This window comes from Trachemys scripta, chromosome 17 (genome assembly GCF_013100865.1).
Source record: "Trachemys scripta elegans isolate TJP31775 chromosome 17, CAS_Tse_1.0, whole genome shotgun sequence".
Classification (NCBI taxonomy): domain Eukaryota; kingdom Metazoa; phylum Chordata; order Testudines; family Emydidae; genus Trachemys; species Trachemys scripta.
Window position 1 is genome coordinate 24502685 of NC_048314.1, and position 20288 is coordinate 24522972.

The 20288-nt window shown below is 39.4% G+C and overlaps 1 protein-coding gene across 3 annotated transcripts in view; it reads right to left on the reverse strand.

The window, feature by feature from the left end:
• Positions 1–311: 311 nt before the first annotated feature.
• Positions 312–20288, reverse strand: part of MAPKAP1 (MAPK associated protein 1) — a 161162-nt gene continuing 141185 nt past the window's right edge. For all 3 annotated transcript variants that reach the window (XM_034793652.1, XM_034793651.1, XM_034793653.1), the window contains 3 exons: positions 16316–16453; positions 5252–5349; positions 312–1830 (listed from right to left, as the gene is read on the reverse strand). In XM_034793652.1, the coding sequence (XP_034649543.1) occupies positions 1705–1830; positions 5252–5349; positions 16316–16453 (362 nt within the window). In that variant the 3' untranslated portion in view covers positions 312–1704. The remainder of the gene's footprint in view (positions 1831–5251; positions 5350–16315; positions 16454–20288) is intronic.

The window sequence follows — 20288 nt, forward strand, 5'->3', positions numbered from 1 at the left end:
ATTTGCAATTTCTTTCTCCACTGCCTCTTGCTGCATTTGTGCATCTAAATAGTTAAAAACGTAAGTACCAGACTATAAAAGATGTGTGTCCCTTACATTCGTCTTCCATTATTACTACTCCACAAAGTCAAAGTAACATGGTTGGGAAAGGCCTTTTCTGCCAACTATCATGGAGGATCAGAATGCTTCTTGCAGGAGAAACACACTTCTACAGTTCTTCCAGGAGGGGTTTCATTCACAGTTCTTCTGATGGAACAAGCTATAAGTTTAGAAAGTTGAGACCTTTAAGGCAACATATGAATGACAAAATATAGAATTATCTGCCTTAGCGTTTATTCCTAAACTATACATTAAGGCTCAGAGAGAGAAAATTTTTTAATACAAAAACAAAGAAAGGAGATCTAACAGGTTAAATTGGCTGTAGGTCAATCTCACTGCAAGGCAATAGAACATGGAGAAAATATTTGGTCTAACCACCAGAAATCAGTGTGTGTTGCAGATTTCTGGAGGAGGTTTTTCTTCATTCTTACATGCAGAATCCTGCCAAGTGTTCTTAGCACAGCCATATGCATCCACTTGATACAAAATTGAGAGTAACAGGTTCACAGAGCTCTTATCTTTAACAACATACAGAAATTCATAAAAGACATTTCTGGCGAACCAAAATGAAAACAAAAGGGCAGCTACAATTCCCACTACCCTCAGAAATATGGCATCCAACTCTTTAGAGATGGGCAAGGCTGGAACAGTTACAAATCCCAGTACAAACTAAGTCTTCATTTCGATTTATAAAAATGTTTACTAATGTCAATACAAAAGAAAAAGTAAAGTTATTTCTCAATCCTCAGGTGAAAACTCTCTGAGAGACCAGACACTCAGCCCAATAAGCAGGAATTTCTCTGCTGATTCAGCCACTCATAATTACTGGAGACCCCATCTCCACGAAGAAAGATTCCTGGCATTCCATTCCAGAAAAGCTGCCATGGTTTTCAAAATACAAAGTTTACTGGAAGTAAATAACTTCCAACAAGACGTCTTCAAAGTAGAAAAATGCAGCTGCTAAACATGCTTAAAAAAAAAAACAGACTTGGCTGTATAAACATTTCTTCAAGAATCCATTGTGTGCAGTGACTGCGCCACTGTCCCTGGACGCAAACAAGAGACAACAGTCTGTAGCTGAACGCTACCCCTCCAAAGAACTGTGCAGGAGATAACCCTGGAGAAAGATTACACCTTTATTAATAGTAAAAACAGATACATTTCATTTTTAGAAATTTGATCATGTCATAAGCAGTACGTGTGTGTGTGTGTGTGTGTGTGTGTATGTATAACTGATGTATAGAATTTATCTTTATCAGGCTGTGAAATAATTTGTAACCACATCTTTCCTTGTGATTGTACAGAATATAGTTCTTAAACGATGTCAGCCTACATCCTCCTCCTTTCTAATCAAAGGAATTGTAAGTGTCACAGTCCTCCTTCCGGCTGATATCGCTCTTTGTTTTTGTCATAAGGGAGACTTCCCATAACCAACGTGGGGTCATCTGTTCATCCTGGGAAACTGTGTATTACTGATTCTCTTCCTTGGCTGCTCCTGGCTGTTGGCAGCAAGAACTCTGCAGTTCTGGCTCCCACCTGTCTCAGACTGTTGGGAGCTTCTCCTTCTTCGAATTGTGCGGACAGGTTTTTGCTCCAGGCTAGACATTACTGCTGTCCTGATTTCTTCTCCTTCTGGAAGCTAAAGCTTGTTCTCCTGCTCAGTTTTCTTTGTTTCTGAGCAAAATAATCTGCTCTGGCTGTACTTGCTCGGGATTCTAGAATATAGTTAACCTGGAAAACACATAACATTTCATTTCATTCTGGTGGAATGGCCTGAGAACACACAAATCTTCACATCACTGAACAACGATTCACTTAAACCCATCCCCAGAGTGATACCAATGAAAAGAACAAGGTAGGAACAGCAAAGAACATTCAAACCCCATAGTCAAGAAAGTACTCTTCTAATTTCGGGTTTGCTGACCCTCTGGTCTTGTCACCTTACAGGAATGGCTGTGCAATGTTACTGCTTGTAGCCTTCCACCATCCCTGGACGGGATGACTGCATGAGATACAATAAAAGCGCACAGGCTCACAGCACTTGCTCCCTGTTGTTCTGCCACTTGTTAGCCAAATTGCCAGATGAATGCAATAAGTCATGAAGACTCTCAGTGCTGGTCTAATACATTAATAGGCTTCAATAAAAGGTTTTATCAGTTTTAATACAAAACATTCTCTCTTTATGATGTTTGCATACTCAGCTAATCTCATACTTTCCATGTATTTTGGCACATATTACTTGATGAAAGCATTTTTAAATGATATTTAACAAGCCTACTATTCACTAAATTTATTATCTCCAGTGCTTTCTGATAATCACATAGATAATTTTAATGGAAGGTTAATGCAAGAATCAAAAGATAAAAATGCCCTTTGGTCTGCCATTAGCTGGTTAATACGCTGTGGCTTAAAACTTGCACAATTTTATGCACTGTAGAGTGTTTCACTTTCATTGCATATTACAGCTTAAGGCATAAAAATATAGCGAGTTTTCATGGTCAATAAAGCCTCAGTCTTTGTCACTTGATCATGTAAAGAACCTAATTTGAAAAGTCTGATTTCTTGGCATCTGTTAACGCTTAAAGAATGAGAAAGAAATAAAGGCTTAACTCGAAAACTTATTTCTGAAACAGAAAAATGCTCTGTATAAACAAGTTACAACATAGGTACAGCAAGGTAATATATTACTGTGTTCAGTAAGATCTGTGTCCTGGACATTCATTTTACCCATATCAAGTCTGTCCTTTTGGCCTTTCAAAAATATACTGAACACTCCTGGATATATCAAGGCTTCTGGAGTGGAATCGTTTAATTTAAGACAGGTAGGGATAAAAATTCCAATGTAAAAGTTCACAATTTTAGTGCAAAAAATAGTTAAACCCATATTTTAGGGTATTAACTAAAATGCTTTATCACATGTCAGTTATTTAGCACTTCCATAACCTTTACACAGAAAATACTATTAAGCATAGGGAATAGCATATAAAAATGATCATTTAAAATTTTAAATTGCTACAAAAATAATAGACTGCAGAATATTAAGTTTAATCTTCCAACAGTATTATGATGGTTTGTTTCGGAAAGTAAATCAACCTGCTCATATAACAAGTCAGTATAAAAGCAAATGGTTATGATAAAATATATTTAAAACATAAAATAATTGGGGTGGAAAAATTTGTTTTCTTTGTATTGAGACGTGGGGAAACATTTCTTAAATGAGCAAGGAGAGAAGTTTGTCCTGCCAGAATTACAATCCTCTGCTTGATCCCGTGTTGAAGTCATAAACTTGGAATCAATCTGTGTCCATGAAAATTATTTTGATATCAAATCCAGGTTTATAATTCCACTAGAGTCCTCATGAAATCTTTAAATAATATTAACCCTGGCTATTAAGAAAAGCCTGAAGTGCAGTGGAAGTTTAGTTTAAATATTCCCCTTCTACGTAGAGGAAGTTCCTTTTCTTTACTCCACTGAGAAACTGCAGGAAGCTATTTGAAAGTAACTATTAAAAAACCTTCCCTGTTTCCAGTAATGCTAGGGTTCCCCGCTTTCCTCATCTGGTGTGTGTATGCACCAGGCAGTTCAAAGAGCGCTATCATCAAGCACTCCTCCAGCTTTGTATTAAACGAAGTCACTACTGCTGTGAAGTTGATTCCTATTGCTCAGTTATTTAATTGCAGGTATAATTTGAAGTGTTTCTCTGTTATATAAACTGCTCGCTGTGTGGGCTCAGGTACCTCACCTGTAAAATGGAGATAATAATAAACTATTTAGCAACCTCACCATGGGACAGGGAAGCTAAACTCCATGTTCATACAGTGCTTGTAGATTCTTGGATCAGAGGGGTAGCCGTGTTAGTCTGTATTCACAGAAACAATGAGGAGTCTGATGGCACCTTAAAGACTAACAGATTTATTTGGGCATCAGCTTTCGTGGGTAAATAACCAACTTCTTTAATCCTAAGCAACTCTGCTTATGTACTTGAAGTGAGAGCTTACTGACAAATCCTGTAACCTTCCACGCATGGACTAGGCTCCCAGTCACCCATCCACGCGGAGGGCACTTTTCATTGGAACACAAACGGTGGCCCTAACAACAATCATAGCAGGACAGCAGCTCGGTCCCTATGTCTGGTTTGTGCTGTTCTGGGTGCAGAGCCACCAGAAATCTGGGGGAGGCAGTGCCCTGCGAATTCTCACTGCAAAGGGGGATCCTCCCGTGACCTAAAGCCCTATTCTACCCCCAGCATTCAGAGAAGAAAAGGAGTCTGATCAGGGTATCTCCATGCCCGGGACCCTCAGCACCCATAACTGTCTCTTGGCCAGCCAGGCAGGCTTTAAAGCTGGGACAACTTGCCCCCTGACTAGCCCCAGTGTGGGGGAACATAAGGTCACTTAAAACCCCCTTTGGCTCCCCCCACCAGACTTGCACTGAGCAGACCTTGGCCAGACAGGAATATCTGCCCCAGAAGAATAGTGCAAGGGCCTGGTAGTATTGTTTCTTAATTAGTCATTGGGCACAAGGCCACATCCCGCATGGCTTGGATTTAAAACTGGCTCACATGGGAAACGAACTTCTAGGGGGGAATTACTGAAGACTGGGGTATACTGCTACCAGCACTAACGTATTTTCTAATGATTCTGAGGAGGATATTCGAAGCAACTAGTTAAAGTTTAACAGTCACCCTGTCTGTCCTGCCTAGTAAAATCCATCGATGCCAGAGAAACTCCAGAAGGATTTAAAACACAGGGCACATGCATCTGGGAATGGTTGGTTTCTTAAGGGTTAATTTGTATCTTAAATATTTAAATATAAATATACACCACCAATCTAAAGGTAAACACCTAACCAAGTAAACATTTGGTCAGTTCCAACTCCACAGAGAATTGACATCTTCCAGACTATTAGCTACATCAGAGCTTATAGCAAAATATATTGTATACAGACTTAGCCTGATGTCAGGTTGTCTGAAAAATGGATCCAATATACAAAGTCCAGAAAATTCAGTGGTAACCAAATAAAAGCCTCTCAGCATGGCTTATGCTTTGCATTATCCACGTGCATTGAGAACCTTCTGAATATTTTCAGTTTTCATGTCTAATGAACGATAAAACACGTAGAATTCTGGATTATATTACATTTTAATACCCACCTTCAGGACAATTTCATTGATGGTAGCAGCATCTGATTCAAAGTAGAGGTGTTTGTAGTCATGATTACTTAGATATGTAAGTTTAAATATTGCATGACCTGGAAAGAAAAAATACAGTGTTCACAATACTTCTCTAAAGTTTTAGCAAAGCTTGTGTGCTCGACAGAAGAAAACCACAGATGGTGATCTTAGCATACCATCCGCACAGCAGAAGGAAGTAATGAAATGCTGACAGGCTTCTCATGTCATTTCAATTTAAGGCAAGTGGTGGCTTACAGGAGCAGCTGAACTCTTTTCAATAAAGTTCATTTCCCCACTGTAGGAAATGCAAAAATCTATCAAATGGCTAGTTAGGTCCCATTCAGCCCTAGACTATATTTCAGTTAAATTGCCACATTAGAACTACTTTATGAAACTACCCACTGTATAATCATCACATGTAGAAGATAAGTGTTATATTTAAGATAAAAGGCCAATTAACCCCAGAGTTATCACTGTAAAAATAAAAAACCCAGCTGCTTAAGGCTAAATAAAACAGTACTGTAATTTTAAAGAAAAAAATTCTGTAGCAATGATATTGCAAAACAGATCTTCCCAGTTAGAAACACAGCTCTTTATTCTAGGATAGTTGAAATCAAAATTTAGTCATGCTTATTAATGTACCATCTGACTGACAGGCCTTACCCCTGCTCAACCAAAGAAAATAGTTTTACTGGTTAAATTGGCAACATTTTGGTGGCAGGTAGGCAAATCTCTGGCTGGCCTAGTGGAATGGCATGGAAGCTGGTGATCTTTAAATTTATGTGAACAGGGCAGATGTCCTAATGGCAGAACTCACAGGAGGGCAAAATGTCCTTTACCATACGAACATGAATGGTTTCAAAATTAAAACTCAATGCATTCTGTATGTAAGCTTTTTCATCGGTTTTCATTTAATTTATTCAGTTCAAAGGTCAAAGTTACTAATCCAGAAAGTAACAGCCACATTACTGTAAATTCACTTCTTTCCCGGAGGAAGCCTTATTTGCAATCTTATTTACGTTATCTAATTCTTCAGATCTTCAAAAAAAATCAACTGATATATGCTAAGAAACCATGGCCAACAAATTTGAGACCTCAGTATTTTATCATGGCATGTTAATTAAGCACCATTATGATGCACTAATCATGAATATAAATTCTCTATTGAAAAATTGGCTAATAATTAAAAAAAACTTTAAATCATTTGACAAATGAAGCTTTGGTGGTATTAAAAATGCTGGAAGTCTCAGCTACAGGCTAATCAGTATGTTAATTAATTCACGGCTGGTTACTGCTAAGGACTGAATTCAGCATCTTTTAACATTCTAAGAGTGCAACTACACACTCACTATTCATGGAGACATGATATAACTTTGTAAATTTTCAGCATTCATGGCTTTTTATGGTATAAGGTGATGTTACACACTGGAATTTTAAAATATGGCAGAAACTACAGGCCAAGAATCCAAAGGGCTCTATTCACTGCTGGTAACGGGCTAGGCTTCTTCGCAGCTCCTAAGAATGCACATATCGAAACTGGTCCTACCTGGAACTGTCAATTCACTAGCCTACCTGGAACGTCTCATTCTAGGTTTGCTTCTCTCCTGTCCCAGTGGTACATTCTCCCAGGTAGTGGGCTGTGACCATGTAGACAGACTATTCTGGGGTGTTCAAAGCACCTTTGAACAAGTCTCAAACACAAAACAGAAATGATTGGTCAACCCCATTTCGTGGTGGGAGAGGAAGCACAGTCAGTGGGTAGGTGATGGACTGGCAATCAGGGGACATGGGCTCTGTTGCCAGATCTGCCACTGACCTGCTGCGTGACCAGGGGCTTTTCAGGGCAGGGACCGTCTTGTACTCTAGCAGAGCTTGGTTGGGACCTCCAGGCACCAAATATTACTAACAACAATAAGTAGTTGCAATGTATCAAAACCTGTATTAATTCTTCCCCTGCTCACTTGGCTCGTCACACAGTCTGAGGGCACAGACTGCTTAAAAGCTAAATCCTCCACGGTTCCATGGTCCCGGACGGGTCTGAACACAGGGCAAGTGGGGCGTTCTGCTGTGCAGAGAGCAGGGGACTGCCGCAAGAGGCCCTCCTGGGGGAAATTCAGGAGGTTGGGGATGGAGCAATGGTGTCGCCAGTGGATCGAGTATATGGAACTCCCTGCAGAGCAGCCTGCATTGAGAACGACGGGGTGGGAGTGGGGGGTGAGCTTTATCCTGTCTCCAGCTCAAACTACCTAAACTCCTTCCACCCATTTAAGGGCTTTTCCTCCTGTTTTCCTCTCAAAACACATGTGAATATGCACAATGGGCCCAGATGCAAGCTGCAAATACAACATCTCTTCTCTCTCTCTCTCGCACACGCACCCGTCTTCGGTGAGAAAGAACAACATTAAATTGCTACTTCAATTCTCTATTGCAGAGGCACAAACTACATATTATATGAAGAATTAAAAGAATCACTAGCAACGTGCTTTTCTCAATCCCTGCAGTCCTACAGTATATTAACAGGAGTAGATAAGCCATAATACTATAAGGCAGAATATTAATAAAAAAGAATAAGTGAGACAATAGGCTTGTTTGAAATACTGAAAACAGGCCAGCGTCACAGGGAAACCTTCCCTAGCCCCCTCACCTCTTGTTTAAACACATGATTTATTCCTTTTTTTTCAGCTGCAGTATTTATACAGCTGACAGAAGCAGAACGTAGAACTTTATTTCAAGCACTTACTTTTGGATTTTAAAGAGTCATCCTTTTCAATGACAATTACAGAGCAATACATGTCAATAACACTTTTATTGTGCTGTGTAACAGGAGGCAGAGTTCAATCCATCCCCACAGAGATGTCTGGCTGCCCCCAAGTCCTCCTGGAGGAGCACAAGGAGGAGAGATCTAGCTTTTATGCCCAGCATCACCTTGTTTCCACACTAGCAGCACTCAGTAATATTTTAAAAAGAGGCATGTTAGCGAAGATGGAAACAAGTAATTGGTTACCCTGAGAACAAAGAGTTTATGTTGTGGTGTGAAGGTCTCTTGAAAACACCATAAAAAGAACTGAGCTTCTCCATGAAATAGAGAAAATTAATAAGGAAGCCCAGCGCAGAATGTGCTGGGCTGCCCAGAACTATCTGGTGGAGCCAGCAACCTAACCATACGACAGCTTGTTCCACGGGGCCTGCACCGCTAGAGCAGCCGGCTGGAGCATTTGCAGGTGCAGCACATTGTGTTCATGCTCCATCGGTTAGGGCTGCAGCCCGATTTCCTGCTTCAGAAAGCAAGCGCCAATTGAGACATCGCTGACTGCAGAGAGAGGGAAACAAAATGGTCTCATGCCCCTAAAAGGAACCCCAGCAATTTGGGGCTATCTGTGGTTAATAAAATGGCAAGTCTAGCTACCGCCAAAGTTTAGTATAAACACCTAATGGCTAGTTTGTGGAAAGTATTTGTATAATCAGCAATATAGTGATGCCATGGGTTTATATACTCTGACAGGTGATTTACAAAACATTCCTTTAGAAGGTTGCATTACAGTATTATGCTTATGTGCTTCCACATCCACATTATACTGTTCACTATGTGAAATATTAGTTCATTGAAACAATCAACTGGCACTTTGTTTTGTTACTATTCTGGCCAGATGGAATTTATGAATTGTGAGGGATGGATTGATTTCCATTTCCAAGAGTACTTAAATATGTGATATACAGTTCTAAACCCTCTTAATGTCACCCTTGGTAATTCAGAGATCAATACAAATTTCAATATTTTTATATTTCTATATAAAGAACATCTGAAGACAAATGAGCTCTACTGTACCTTGTAACTCCTAGATTCAGATAGCACGGCCTCCTATGAACAGCTTGGTTATAGTCAATTCTTTTAAATAAGCCTTGCCTGCCCTTTAATGTATATGGCTGAAATGAATATGTTCTGCTCCAGCCCAACAACTCTGGCATTGGCCTTCCCTTCCCTTCTTCTGAGATCCCAGAGAAATGAATGAAACGTTGAACACTAAAGAGCCATAGCATTCATGTCTGGACATCCAACCCCTCAAAACTGGGAGATGTTCAGAGCCTGTTTGACCCAACAGAAGTCAGCTATATTACCACCACATTGTCATTGTATCCCCTCATGTTTGATGAGGAAAATATACTAGACTCATACAAATGGCTATTGACATATGTTCTCTTTAAAGAACATTCTATTATCCTGTTCACATTCTAGAGCTAAAACATGCTGTCAAATTTCACCATGAAATTTTGAAGAATTTCAGTTTTAACAGTAGTTGGGAAATTTTCTCTAGAATTTCCGGAAAATACAAGCTGTGCTTGTAAAAATGTATAAAAAGCTTTGTAAAATACATATTGCTTCCATTCACATAAGAGAAAGAAGCTTTTCACTTTGACAGAAAAAGACATTAAGCCCTTTTATGAGGAACAATTTTTCACCAGTTTTACTCTGAGTGGAAATGTTTTTTCCCCAGAGCTCAGACGTTACCAACAACTGCCAATTTTACTCTTTTTAAAATTATGCACTATCTGAGCCTAGCACAATGGTGCCTTCATCCCCGACAGGGCCTTTAGGAGCTACTACAAGCCAATACTGTAGTATAATAATAATAAATAAATAATAATAATAATAATCTGGACAGCTCTTCAGTTTATTTAACTGGATGTAGTCACCCACCCTGGAAAGGTGCATCTGTTTAGAAGGCGAGTCATATTTCAGAAGCAATGACTACAACAGAAATTACGGGTGAAATCTTGGCCCCACTAGAGTCAATGGCAAAACTTCCAGTGTTCACTGCAGTGGGCCAGTAGGTCACCCGACATAGGTGCTGTAAAGTACACCTCACGACAAGGAGTTACATAAATGAGGATAACGGACATATCACCCGACATAGGTGCTGTAAAGTATATCTCACGACAAGGAGATACGTAAATGAGGACAACGGAGTATAATATGATGTCCATTAATACAAAGTTTAAACAGGCAGCTGTACTTTTTCTGGTTTATTCATTTCTTTTGGGGACTTGTGTATTCTACGAACACTTTCTCCATAACTCAGGCCCTTTACATTCCATTACCATCTGTTTAAGGAAACATTACAGTGGGAGCCTCCTTCCCAGGATCCGTGAAAGCAGAGCTGCAATTAAGCATGTGCTGCATGTGACCATTTTAAAGTGACATTGTGTTAGCTATTTACACATGGGGAATTTTTTCAGTTTTTATCCTTTCAGAAATGATATCAAAGACAGAAATCTAATAAAGGTTTTTGCATGAACTATGAAAACTGAGGTGGAACTCAGGATTGCCCAAAACCTCTTCACCAGCAACCTTGTTTTGGAAAGAAATGATAAATAAATCAAAATGCACTAAGCAGTGCTTCCACATGGCAATCGCCTCCTTCATTGCGTCTGCACCTCATCAATCACGCTATTGTCTGCTTGAAAGGCGAGCCTTGTAAATGTCATATCCACTCAAGCCCAAGGAGAAGCGAATCAAAATGCAGCAAGGAGTTTTAATTGGATAGTGTAATTAAACTAAAAAACCCCAGCAGACTAGCTTTGACAGGATAGATGAAGACCCCTTTTAATAGGGCTACGAAACATATTTGTTAAAAGGATGAGGCAATGCACGTCCTGATTGGGCTCCAGAGTACTTTTATGAGAAGGCTATTCAATAACGGATGTATTTAATGAGTTAAAGCTAAGCTCTATTTTGTACTCAGGCAGGACTTTATCTTACTGTATGCTAATACATCACAGGGTTGAATTTATTAATAAAGAGTTACCCTTAAATTAACAATCCACAGCTACAATATTATAACTATGTAACTATAACCTGATATATATCACACATCACGAACTGCTCACCGCAAACGGAATCTCCATTATTTACTATAGTAAATAGTTGTCCATGCCAGTCATTAATTCGTAGGCATGGACAAAATCCTATAATTTGCCTTGCAACCAACCACTTTCTCTGGTGGATCAAGCTTTACACAGTTAATGCCAACCCTACATGGGGTGACCTTCTGGCATTGCCAGTGGTACAATAAAAGCAGCATCAACCTCTGACCTACAGTATGCTGCATATGGAGCACAGCCGGTCATTATGTTAGGATAGCTCTGATTTTTAGCCATGTCCCCATCTAGCCTACAATGATTTGAGCCCACAGTGTCCTGCAGACACAATTATAACTACAAAATCACGTTTACTTATTCACACCTGCACTTGCACCCATTTAGATCTCTACCTAGCTATTTTATGAGTGCAAACAATTGTGTCCATGGTGAATTACAATTGCTGTTATTGTCGGTGCCATGTTATCCCTGGAAAGGACCATAACTCTGGTAACAAGCAAATAAGCAATATTGTATTCACAGCAACGTCATTCACAAAACAGCGCCAGTAATTACTCTTGCTCCACTGAAGGGATCCAGGGCCCAGTGTGCTAGATATTAGATAAACTTGCTGACGAGGTGCTGGGTGCAGATCTGAGCACAGGATGTTCATGGCAAGAATGCACTGGCTAAAATAAATCGTTCAAACATTCCTTTCCATTTAAACAAAAGTGAGAAGCTGTTTAGAACTCTGTGTTCTAAAAGAACCGACTGTGTGCTCTTACACTTGTTTAAACAAAACATTCTATATGCTTCGTATTAAGCTTTTTAGTTGGTCTTCTAATCATTTTTTTCATAATCCAACAATAAAATCATTAATTTAATATTATGCAATGTATATAATCTGGAGGACCATGATACTGAATTAAAACATCAAATACATTTAGCTTTAAATGAAAACTATATAAAAGCATTTCAGCCATCAATTTGGCTATCACTTACAGCCAGTATGAATTCTGCTGGAAAAGCTATTTTCGTGCAGATGTGGAATTCAATGGGAAAGACTGACTCGTGTAGCAACATCAATCAAAATGTCGGCTCTGTTGGCAGCTATCCACAGTAAGGCAGGTTCAAAGGTCACAGGATAAAGAAAAAGCCAAGCTCTGGTTCAGCTCTAATATCTTCTCGCTAGAAGTCTTGCAAAGGTACCTACCCCCTTCTGTATCAGGCTGCTTTCATTAATCTTCTTGCCATCTTCTTTAACTAGTCATGCAGAACCGCTCGATAGCAAGACATAGAATGGGGAGGCCGTATGTCTATTACCGGGTTAACATTCTGTTAAGCCCCAGTGCAACAATGGAATAGGAATTTAAAGAAAATCTTAAACTGCAGGGTTCAATGCAGGCAATTAAATTACAACTTGAAATTACCAATATATTTGTGACCTACAGAACAGAATGCTTTTGTTTAACCCACTTTAGGATTAAGGCTACTCCAGCTAACAACAGCAATCCTTTTAGTTTAATAAAAACTAGGATGATAAAGAATCATTATTCAGTAGTTTGAATTTAATTAGCAAATGAAACAGATTTCTGCAGATCTTGGCAAGTACTTAGGAATGGAAAAAAGATTCATTCAATTTGGAGACCACAATTTTACCAGACTAATTTATCCTCAATTCTACCAAAAGGCCTTTCTTGAAACTACTAATCCCCTCAAAACTTCGGTGCTTGATCAATGTTTTCTTTCTGCAGATGTTGTGGTAACCTGGTAACCCTAAACCTTAACAGGGACAGCAACATCATGCATCGATCACAACCCACACTTTGTCTGTAGTGCACTTTTTAAAAATAGGCAAGGGTCTGTGGCACTGAGGTTTTACCTGTGTTCAAATAATGTAAGACAATAACAATCAAATTTCCTTTAAATTACACTATTGCAAGGGGACAGAATTGTATTAAACCTATTACGTTGCTTCCTTAAGACTTTATATTATGTACACTTAATTGAGATACAGAGCTCTCTTCAGCTATAAAAATGACAGCTACTTTATTAAGGTTTAAATCTTATTTCTTAATGATGGGGTGCTTCCTTTCAAGATTCAAAACCTGCAGAATCTTTTGTGATAATCAGACTGAACTTGATTTAAACAAGCACTTTATACAGTGTTTGCAGATTCGAATGGTACTGGGTTTAACTAGTAAGGCCATTACCTCTTCTCCCTGTTTGAATTCATGAGGCCTGACTTAATTTTAATTCAGAAATAAGACACTAATGCTGGCCTAGTACAAGGGCACACAACAATTCTCAGACATACCCAGCAAACTAGAAATTGAAGCTATTTCAAAACAATTCTATATATTTGCACATTGACTTTAGTTAGATGCAGCCTTAAGTTTTGTGAACTTGTGATAAGAGAAGTTTCAACTCTTTACCCCAACTCCCAAAATTCATCTGTAAATATTCAAAAACTTCATCTCTAAAGTTGCAAAGTTCCACGTCCTTTACCACCCACAGGGGTATGGCTATAAATCTTCACTGCATGAACTTACTTTACAGTGAGACATTTGAGTTTAAAGGAAAGGAAGCTATACTGTCCCCCACCCCCTTTATACCCCATTGCTATTTAGACATCTTTTCAAAGAATTCTCGCTGGAAACCCTAGGGTCTCCATACTCTGCAAGACACAGTAACTGTAGCCATGTTAGTTACCTGCATACTTTTGGGAAATTTTTGCATACATCTTCAATCACGCTGATCACAATGACCAAACTGCTTTGACTGTAGCACTCGCATTAACATGAAAAACTGGCCATAGTTGGAAGTTTTTGAAAAACATCTCTTTCTGTTCAGAGCTATGACAAGTAAGTCTAGCAGTGCAGTGAACAACTTCATTATAATCCAGCTGCTAATGTCTACAGAAAGCAGTCAGTTTAACAAAACATCCGGAATGTTTTCACACAATATAACTGTAGGGCACTGTACAGCCACTGTTACATGTTGCAGTGTGCTTCTGAAAGACCAGATGGAGCACGCTTGTGTTACAAGAGATAAAAACACGGAAACAAAATATATTGCAGAACTCAAAAACCTTATCTTTTCTCAGCCTCTCTTTCGTTGTAATAATTCATTCAAGGAAAGCCCCAAGAATAATTTTTGATGTAAACTCTGCTACAAACATATATCACTATGCTGATAAAAATCACAGGCAAAACTTAGGAAATATAGTGAGTTTCATTCCTTTACTCTGCTAAAATAACTTTTGGTCTTTTAAAATTCAATAGATACTGATCTGCCACGAAGAGTGCCCCAGAATGCATCATCCTGGGATGTCACACCACAAGTCTCTTGTATTGCCCTAAAATAATGCATTCTGGGGCATCTTTACTGGACCTGGTAGAGGTGCAGATTTCAGGAAGAAGAAAAAGAATTATTTTCACCCTTTAAAAGTAAATAAAATCTATTTTAATATGGAAATTGTAGGGATTGTGATGTGAAGGGAGAGAATCAAAATCTCCAATATTGCAAAGGTATATTTGCTATCTCCCATCCGCAGCCCAATGTCCACCACTCCAAGCCATCTTCTTGCTGGCTCCTTACTTCTCTGGAAGGAGTTGGTTTGTTGTAGTTGGGCACAAGTGCTACCTCTGCAGTGCTGACAGTCCCAATAGACTCCCCCCATCATTCCAACTGCAGACCAGATGGAGATCTTTTGGATGCAAACGAGTTTAGGGACATATGACGCTTGCTAGGCTAGTGTGGTATGAAGGCCATGACTTCTGTGACAAAAACCTAGACTTTCAGGACTGGATTTTGAGATACAGCCTGTTTTTGGGTGTGTGCACAATTCTGAAACCACAGTTTTTTTGCCACAGAAATTGTGGCTGCAAACCCACAAGTGTATTTATGAAGCTGGGTTGACATCGGGCTGAAAGTCAAGCCTTCAAGGATTTTGTCAAGAATCGCACATTTTGTCACACCTGTGGCCAATCTTGCTGCTAAAGCTCTGCTCTGGAGTCCTCTGAAGAGAAGGCGAAGCAATTTCAGACTGCCTGGCCACTACGGAAGCTGTACCTCAGGATCACACTCACACTGAGTACAGTGACAACTTGCTGGAGGGATGGGGGAGAATGATTGGCTTGACCAGAGATACAGAAACAGGGGAGGCGAATGAAGTGGCGATTCCAAGGAGAATATTAGCATAATCTTTAATAAAAGCTGTGAACCCACAATCTCATCCCTCCAAAGTAATGTGACAAACTCATTACCCTAGTAAGTGCACGTTATGTTTGCTCTATCTCACTGCTACACTAAGGGTCTTTTACTACCATCAAACAAAGCATGTATGTAATAACATCTATAATATATATAACTTCTTTGTCGTTTTGCATCGTTATGATTTGGGGTCACTATCAACAACTATCTATTTTTCGCCTGTGCACAAACAGCTTGTTGTCCTGTTAGTTCTTTTAATAATCGATGGTACAAATACTACAATGCAGCATTCAATCAAATCATTCAGGCCTCAAGCTCAACCCAGACCTCACTTTGCTGTCTGGTGAAACACTGGGGTCCTACTGCATGCTTTCCAGTTACCAAAGAATTCACTTGCTGCCCTGGTTCTTAAATATGGCCACTGTTTTGCTGAAACGGAATTCTCTGAGTCAGGTCATGATCTCAACTGTAGTGACCCCAGGACTGCAGCTATTTTGGGATGTGCTGATATGCTGTGTACATTTGAGATTAAAATCTACCTCTAAGAACATGTGTTCTTTAAATTCATTCAAGCTGCTACCCATAGGGCTGCTACAATAAAAGTTCAAAAGCAAGTGCAATAATGCTGGGAAATGTATCACAGCCAAGGGGTTAAACCTTGGATCACAGGAAATAGCAATTTCCTGATGGAACACTATTGGTGGATACTGATGCCAGGACAAGAAATACTTAAACGGGGTCAGACCTTCAGTCTACAGTAAGTAGCACTGAAAGGCCCTCGTTAAAATGATATCTGTACATAACACCCTCTACTATAATACAACCAAGTCCGATATAAAGAAATTTCATATAATGAATAAAACACACCTATAGAAAGAAAAGGACATGGTGGCAATATATTCTCTTGGCACCTAGCACATACAGCGGGAGAGAGGGAGAGAGCAGAGAACATAAATAAAAAGCACTACTCACTTGGGCTTTTTTCTTCCGCAAGGTCACAGGCGCAGAGGAGTTCAGAATCGATCGAAATGGGTTTCTGCTTAATCCAAAACTTAGTGCTGGCCTTCTGATTAGTAACAGGGTCTATCTCTACCTTGTCTCCAGAGATACCTGAGAATCAGAGGGAATAAAAAGCACAACAGTGGATTGTGTAAGTGATTTCATATCAACCATTTGACACACTTTATAAATCGTACGTAGGATCAAAGTATATTGTCCTTTTGGGCTTTTCAAAAGAGCAGGAGTGTTTGAAGCCAAAAGCAAAGTAATTATCAAACTGTATACATAACCTGTATGTTGCCCTCCTAGCTTGCTAAAAAAGCACTATAGCAAAAAAAAGTGTCAGGAAACACATTTCACAAATATGTAAGCACAGCTGTTCTGAGAGTGGCTGCTAAATGGATTATAAGGTTTAAAGAAAGATGCACCTCTTGTGTTTTTTTTTTTAAAATCACCACTATTAGTGTGTGTATATTTATTTACATAGTGTGTGTGTGTGTGTGTGTGTGTGTGTGTACACACACACACACACACACACACACACACACTCTCAGAAGACAACATCCATTGGTAGTATTTGTTTGCTATCCAAACAGATTCTTCCAAAGGAGGATGTCCAGTCCTGGAGATTGTGTGCATTTTTACACTTCCAGCAATTTAGAGCCAACCCTAATTAGGTAACTTTGAAAGCAAGTAATGGATTCTGTAGCTCCTGGCACGGAATTTGCCTGTTCATGGGCATGGGCTTCCCCAGATGGCTGCCTACTACACTACTGTGTGTCTAGGTGAAATGGATGCACACACAGCACAGTAACACTCAGGGGAAGAACACGGAGCAGAGAATCCTATACTAGACAAATCCTGAGAGTGACTAGAAAATGTTAACGATATTATCACTTCAAATTTTATTTCTGAACTTGTGAAAGAAGGAGCAAGAAGAGTTAACGCTGTGCTGGAATCTACCCTGCAATACACACTGTAATTTATGGCAGTCTTTATCACAGTATTACAAAGCAACAGCCTTGCTGTGCTGCACTGAAGAGTACAGGAGCTCATTGTTTAGTTTACAATTACAAGTCTCTGTTGACATGACTGAACAAGCCTCTCCGTATCCCTTTCATAGGGAGACCTGTGTGGAGCCTTAAAAGTAATTACATTTTTAGGTCATGAGTTACAGGTCAAGGTCACAATGAAATGGGGAAAATGGAGCAAGCGTATAAAAAGTATTTAAAATAATATGTTGCTGCTGCTTCTCTGGGAAACTAGCAGAGATAAACGTTTCCCTTCTAAGGCCTTTGGTTCAGATACTTTGGAAATGCTATGCCAGGTTTGGCTGGAGTGTAAGGAAAACTTATTTAAACACGAGATAATAAAAGAAAAATATGATGCTAGGTTAAAACTATCTATCTAAAACCTCTACCTCCCCCCTCTCAAAAATGAAACCCCAATTTATACTTAAAAATCCGTTTCATTTGTACTTTATTCAATTATAAAACCAAAATGCACAGACAGCAAAAGGCAGATGCACAGAGCATGCATGTTGCTACAGTCCTTTGCACAAAATGTAAAGTAACCTTCGTTTTAACCCTGGTCATTACAATATGGTTTACAGAACGCCACAAACAATTTTTACTTTTTGATTCAGCAAATTCATCAATTTGTCCTTAAACATCCCTCACATCAGAGATACCATATTTCAATTAGGCAGCGTGTCAAGAATTTAATTGATGCTAGAAGTGTTAGACCTAGATAATTTGAGCAGACTGAAGCTATATCAGGAGATCCACTTTATTAGAAGATTTCACTCTAGAAAAATTTTATAACCCAGTTTTATTTTTTATTTCAGTGTAATCAATAATTGGCCAAAACCTAGACATTTTCTGCCTCTCAAAGAAAATTATATTTGAAGTTGTTGATGAGAGTTTTTATTTTTATGCTTGAAAAAGTCAAGACAAGTTTTACAAAATAAATGTACAAATCCTTTATGTGGAAATAATCCTTTTCTTCCTCCCTGCCTAAAGCAAACAAAATATCATCGCCACTGGAAACAGCTTTTAAAAATTTCATTCTATGGTCCTGCAACTCCAGAATTCACACAGTCAGTCAATATTGTTAATGTACCTTGTTAATTTGATCGGATTTGTCAGGTAACGCCACTGGAAAATTATATAAAACTGTTCCAGATGAACAGATGATAGTGACATGAATTAAAGTGATAGAACAATAGTGGAATATAAACCAGAAATGACACCCAAAGTGGCTGCTGATTTATTGCCATACCGAGTTTGGTTCTGGGCTTCCATGTATATTAGTGCTACAAATCTGGGTCCATTTAGCAGAGAGATGCTCATACATACATCACCAGCTCCTGCTCCAAGCCAAGGTCACTCCCCATTGCATCAATCTTTTCAACAGAGGCTACTTCACAACGCATGGATTTTGTAACCATCTCAGATGTAACAGACTTTCCTCCTCTTTCATCTTTCCTTTATCATGTAAAATACACTTTAACTTCTATTATTTTTATCTGCAAATTGTTGCTGTATACTTCATCTATTATTTCTGTATCTCGGCATCATTTGCTTTAGCCTGCACACCTCCACAGGAGCACATTCTTTGTCAGTGCTGTCTTTTTGTGTGTTACTGTGCTCCAATATGCATGTATTTGAACCCAAAATCTGTGGAATATTAGCTAGTTCATAAAGCTTAGGCAGTTTCTGCTTTACTGTCTGAATTAGTCACATTCACAATCAAGTTAAATGTATTATTCCTTTCCAATTTTCTTTAATGCACCTATTTTAGCAAAACAAATGGTACAGATACAACAACCCAGCACTACCGTTTTGTTCTTGCTGTTTTCTTTGCTAGGGTCTGGAATGGGCCATTTTAATAACATACTTTGCCAGCAATAATTTTTCAAATCCATATGCCTCCTTTAGTTTTGATAACATAGTGCACAAATAGATACATCTTTTCCTTACTGCATGCTGGAATGAGTAGAAATGTTGACAATACAGTACATGTGCATTATAATGTGACACAAGTTAATCATAAAACCCCAGACCCTGTGACCACTGTGACTAAAGCTTTCAGCTCTAATAAAAAGTCAGCTACAGAGTGGTCATTTCTTCCCTCGATATTTATATAACTCCTTTTAGCATCAATAAGAATTACACGCAGGTGTATACATTCCTGGGCATTCCTCTCAGCTCTCTGGGTAAATCCAGAACCAGATTCTCTCACTGGCCTTACAAGGTGCAGTGTTTCTCAGAAAATCAAAGGAAAGAATACACAGACACTTACAAAATGTAGCTTACAGCAGGGTTCTCAACCGTTTTCTTTCTGAGTCCCCCCCCCCCAACGTGCTATAAAAACTCCATGGCCCACCTGTGCCACAAGACTTGTTTTTCTGTATGTAAAAGTCAGGGCTAGCATTACGGGTAGCAAGCAGGGCAAATGCCCGTGGCCCCAAGCCACAGGGGCCCCCCGCAAAGCTACATTGCTCAGGCTTTGGCTTCTGCCCTGGGCGGTAGGGCTCAGGGCCCTAGGCTTCCGCCCCATGCAGTGGGGCTTCGACCTTCTGCCCTGGGCTGCTGCGAGTCTAATGCTGGCCCTGATTGGCGGCCCCCTGAAACCTGCTCGTGGCTCCCCAGACCCCTGGTTGAGAACCACTGACTTATAGTATCACCATTAGCCACCCTGCTTTACATAATCAAAACTGCTCCTTTAAAATGTTACTGGTGGCTTTGTACAGGCAGTTATAGTAAAAAAATGGACTTATTGACAAGTACATTATTACAAATATAAAGCTATGCAATTTTAGACAGGGGCATTACTCCATAGCCAAATTTCATAAACTCTTTCAGCAGAGCATCTATTACACTATATGCAAACGCATAGAACCTATTTGTGACAGGGTGTATAGACCCCACATTGCTGAGGAAGG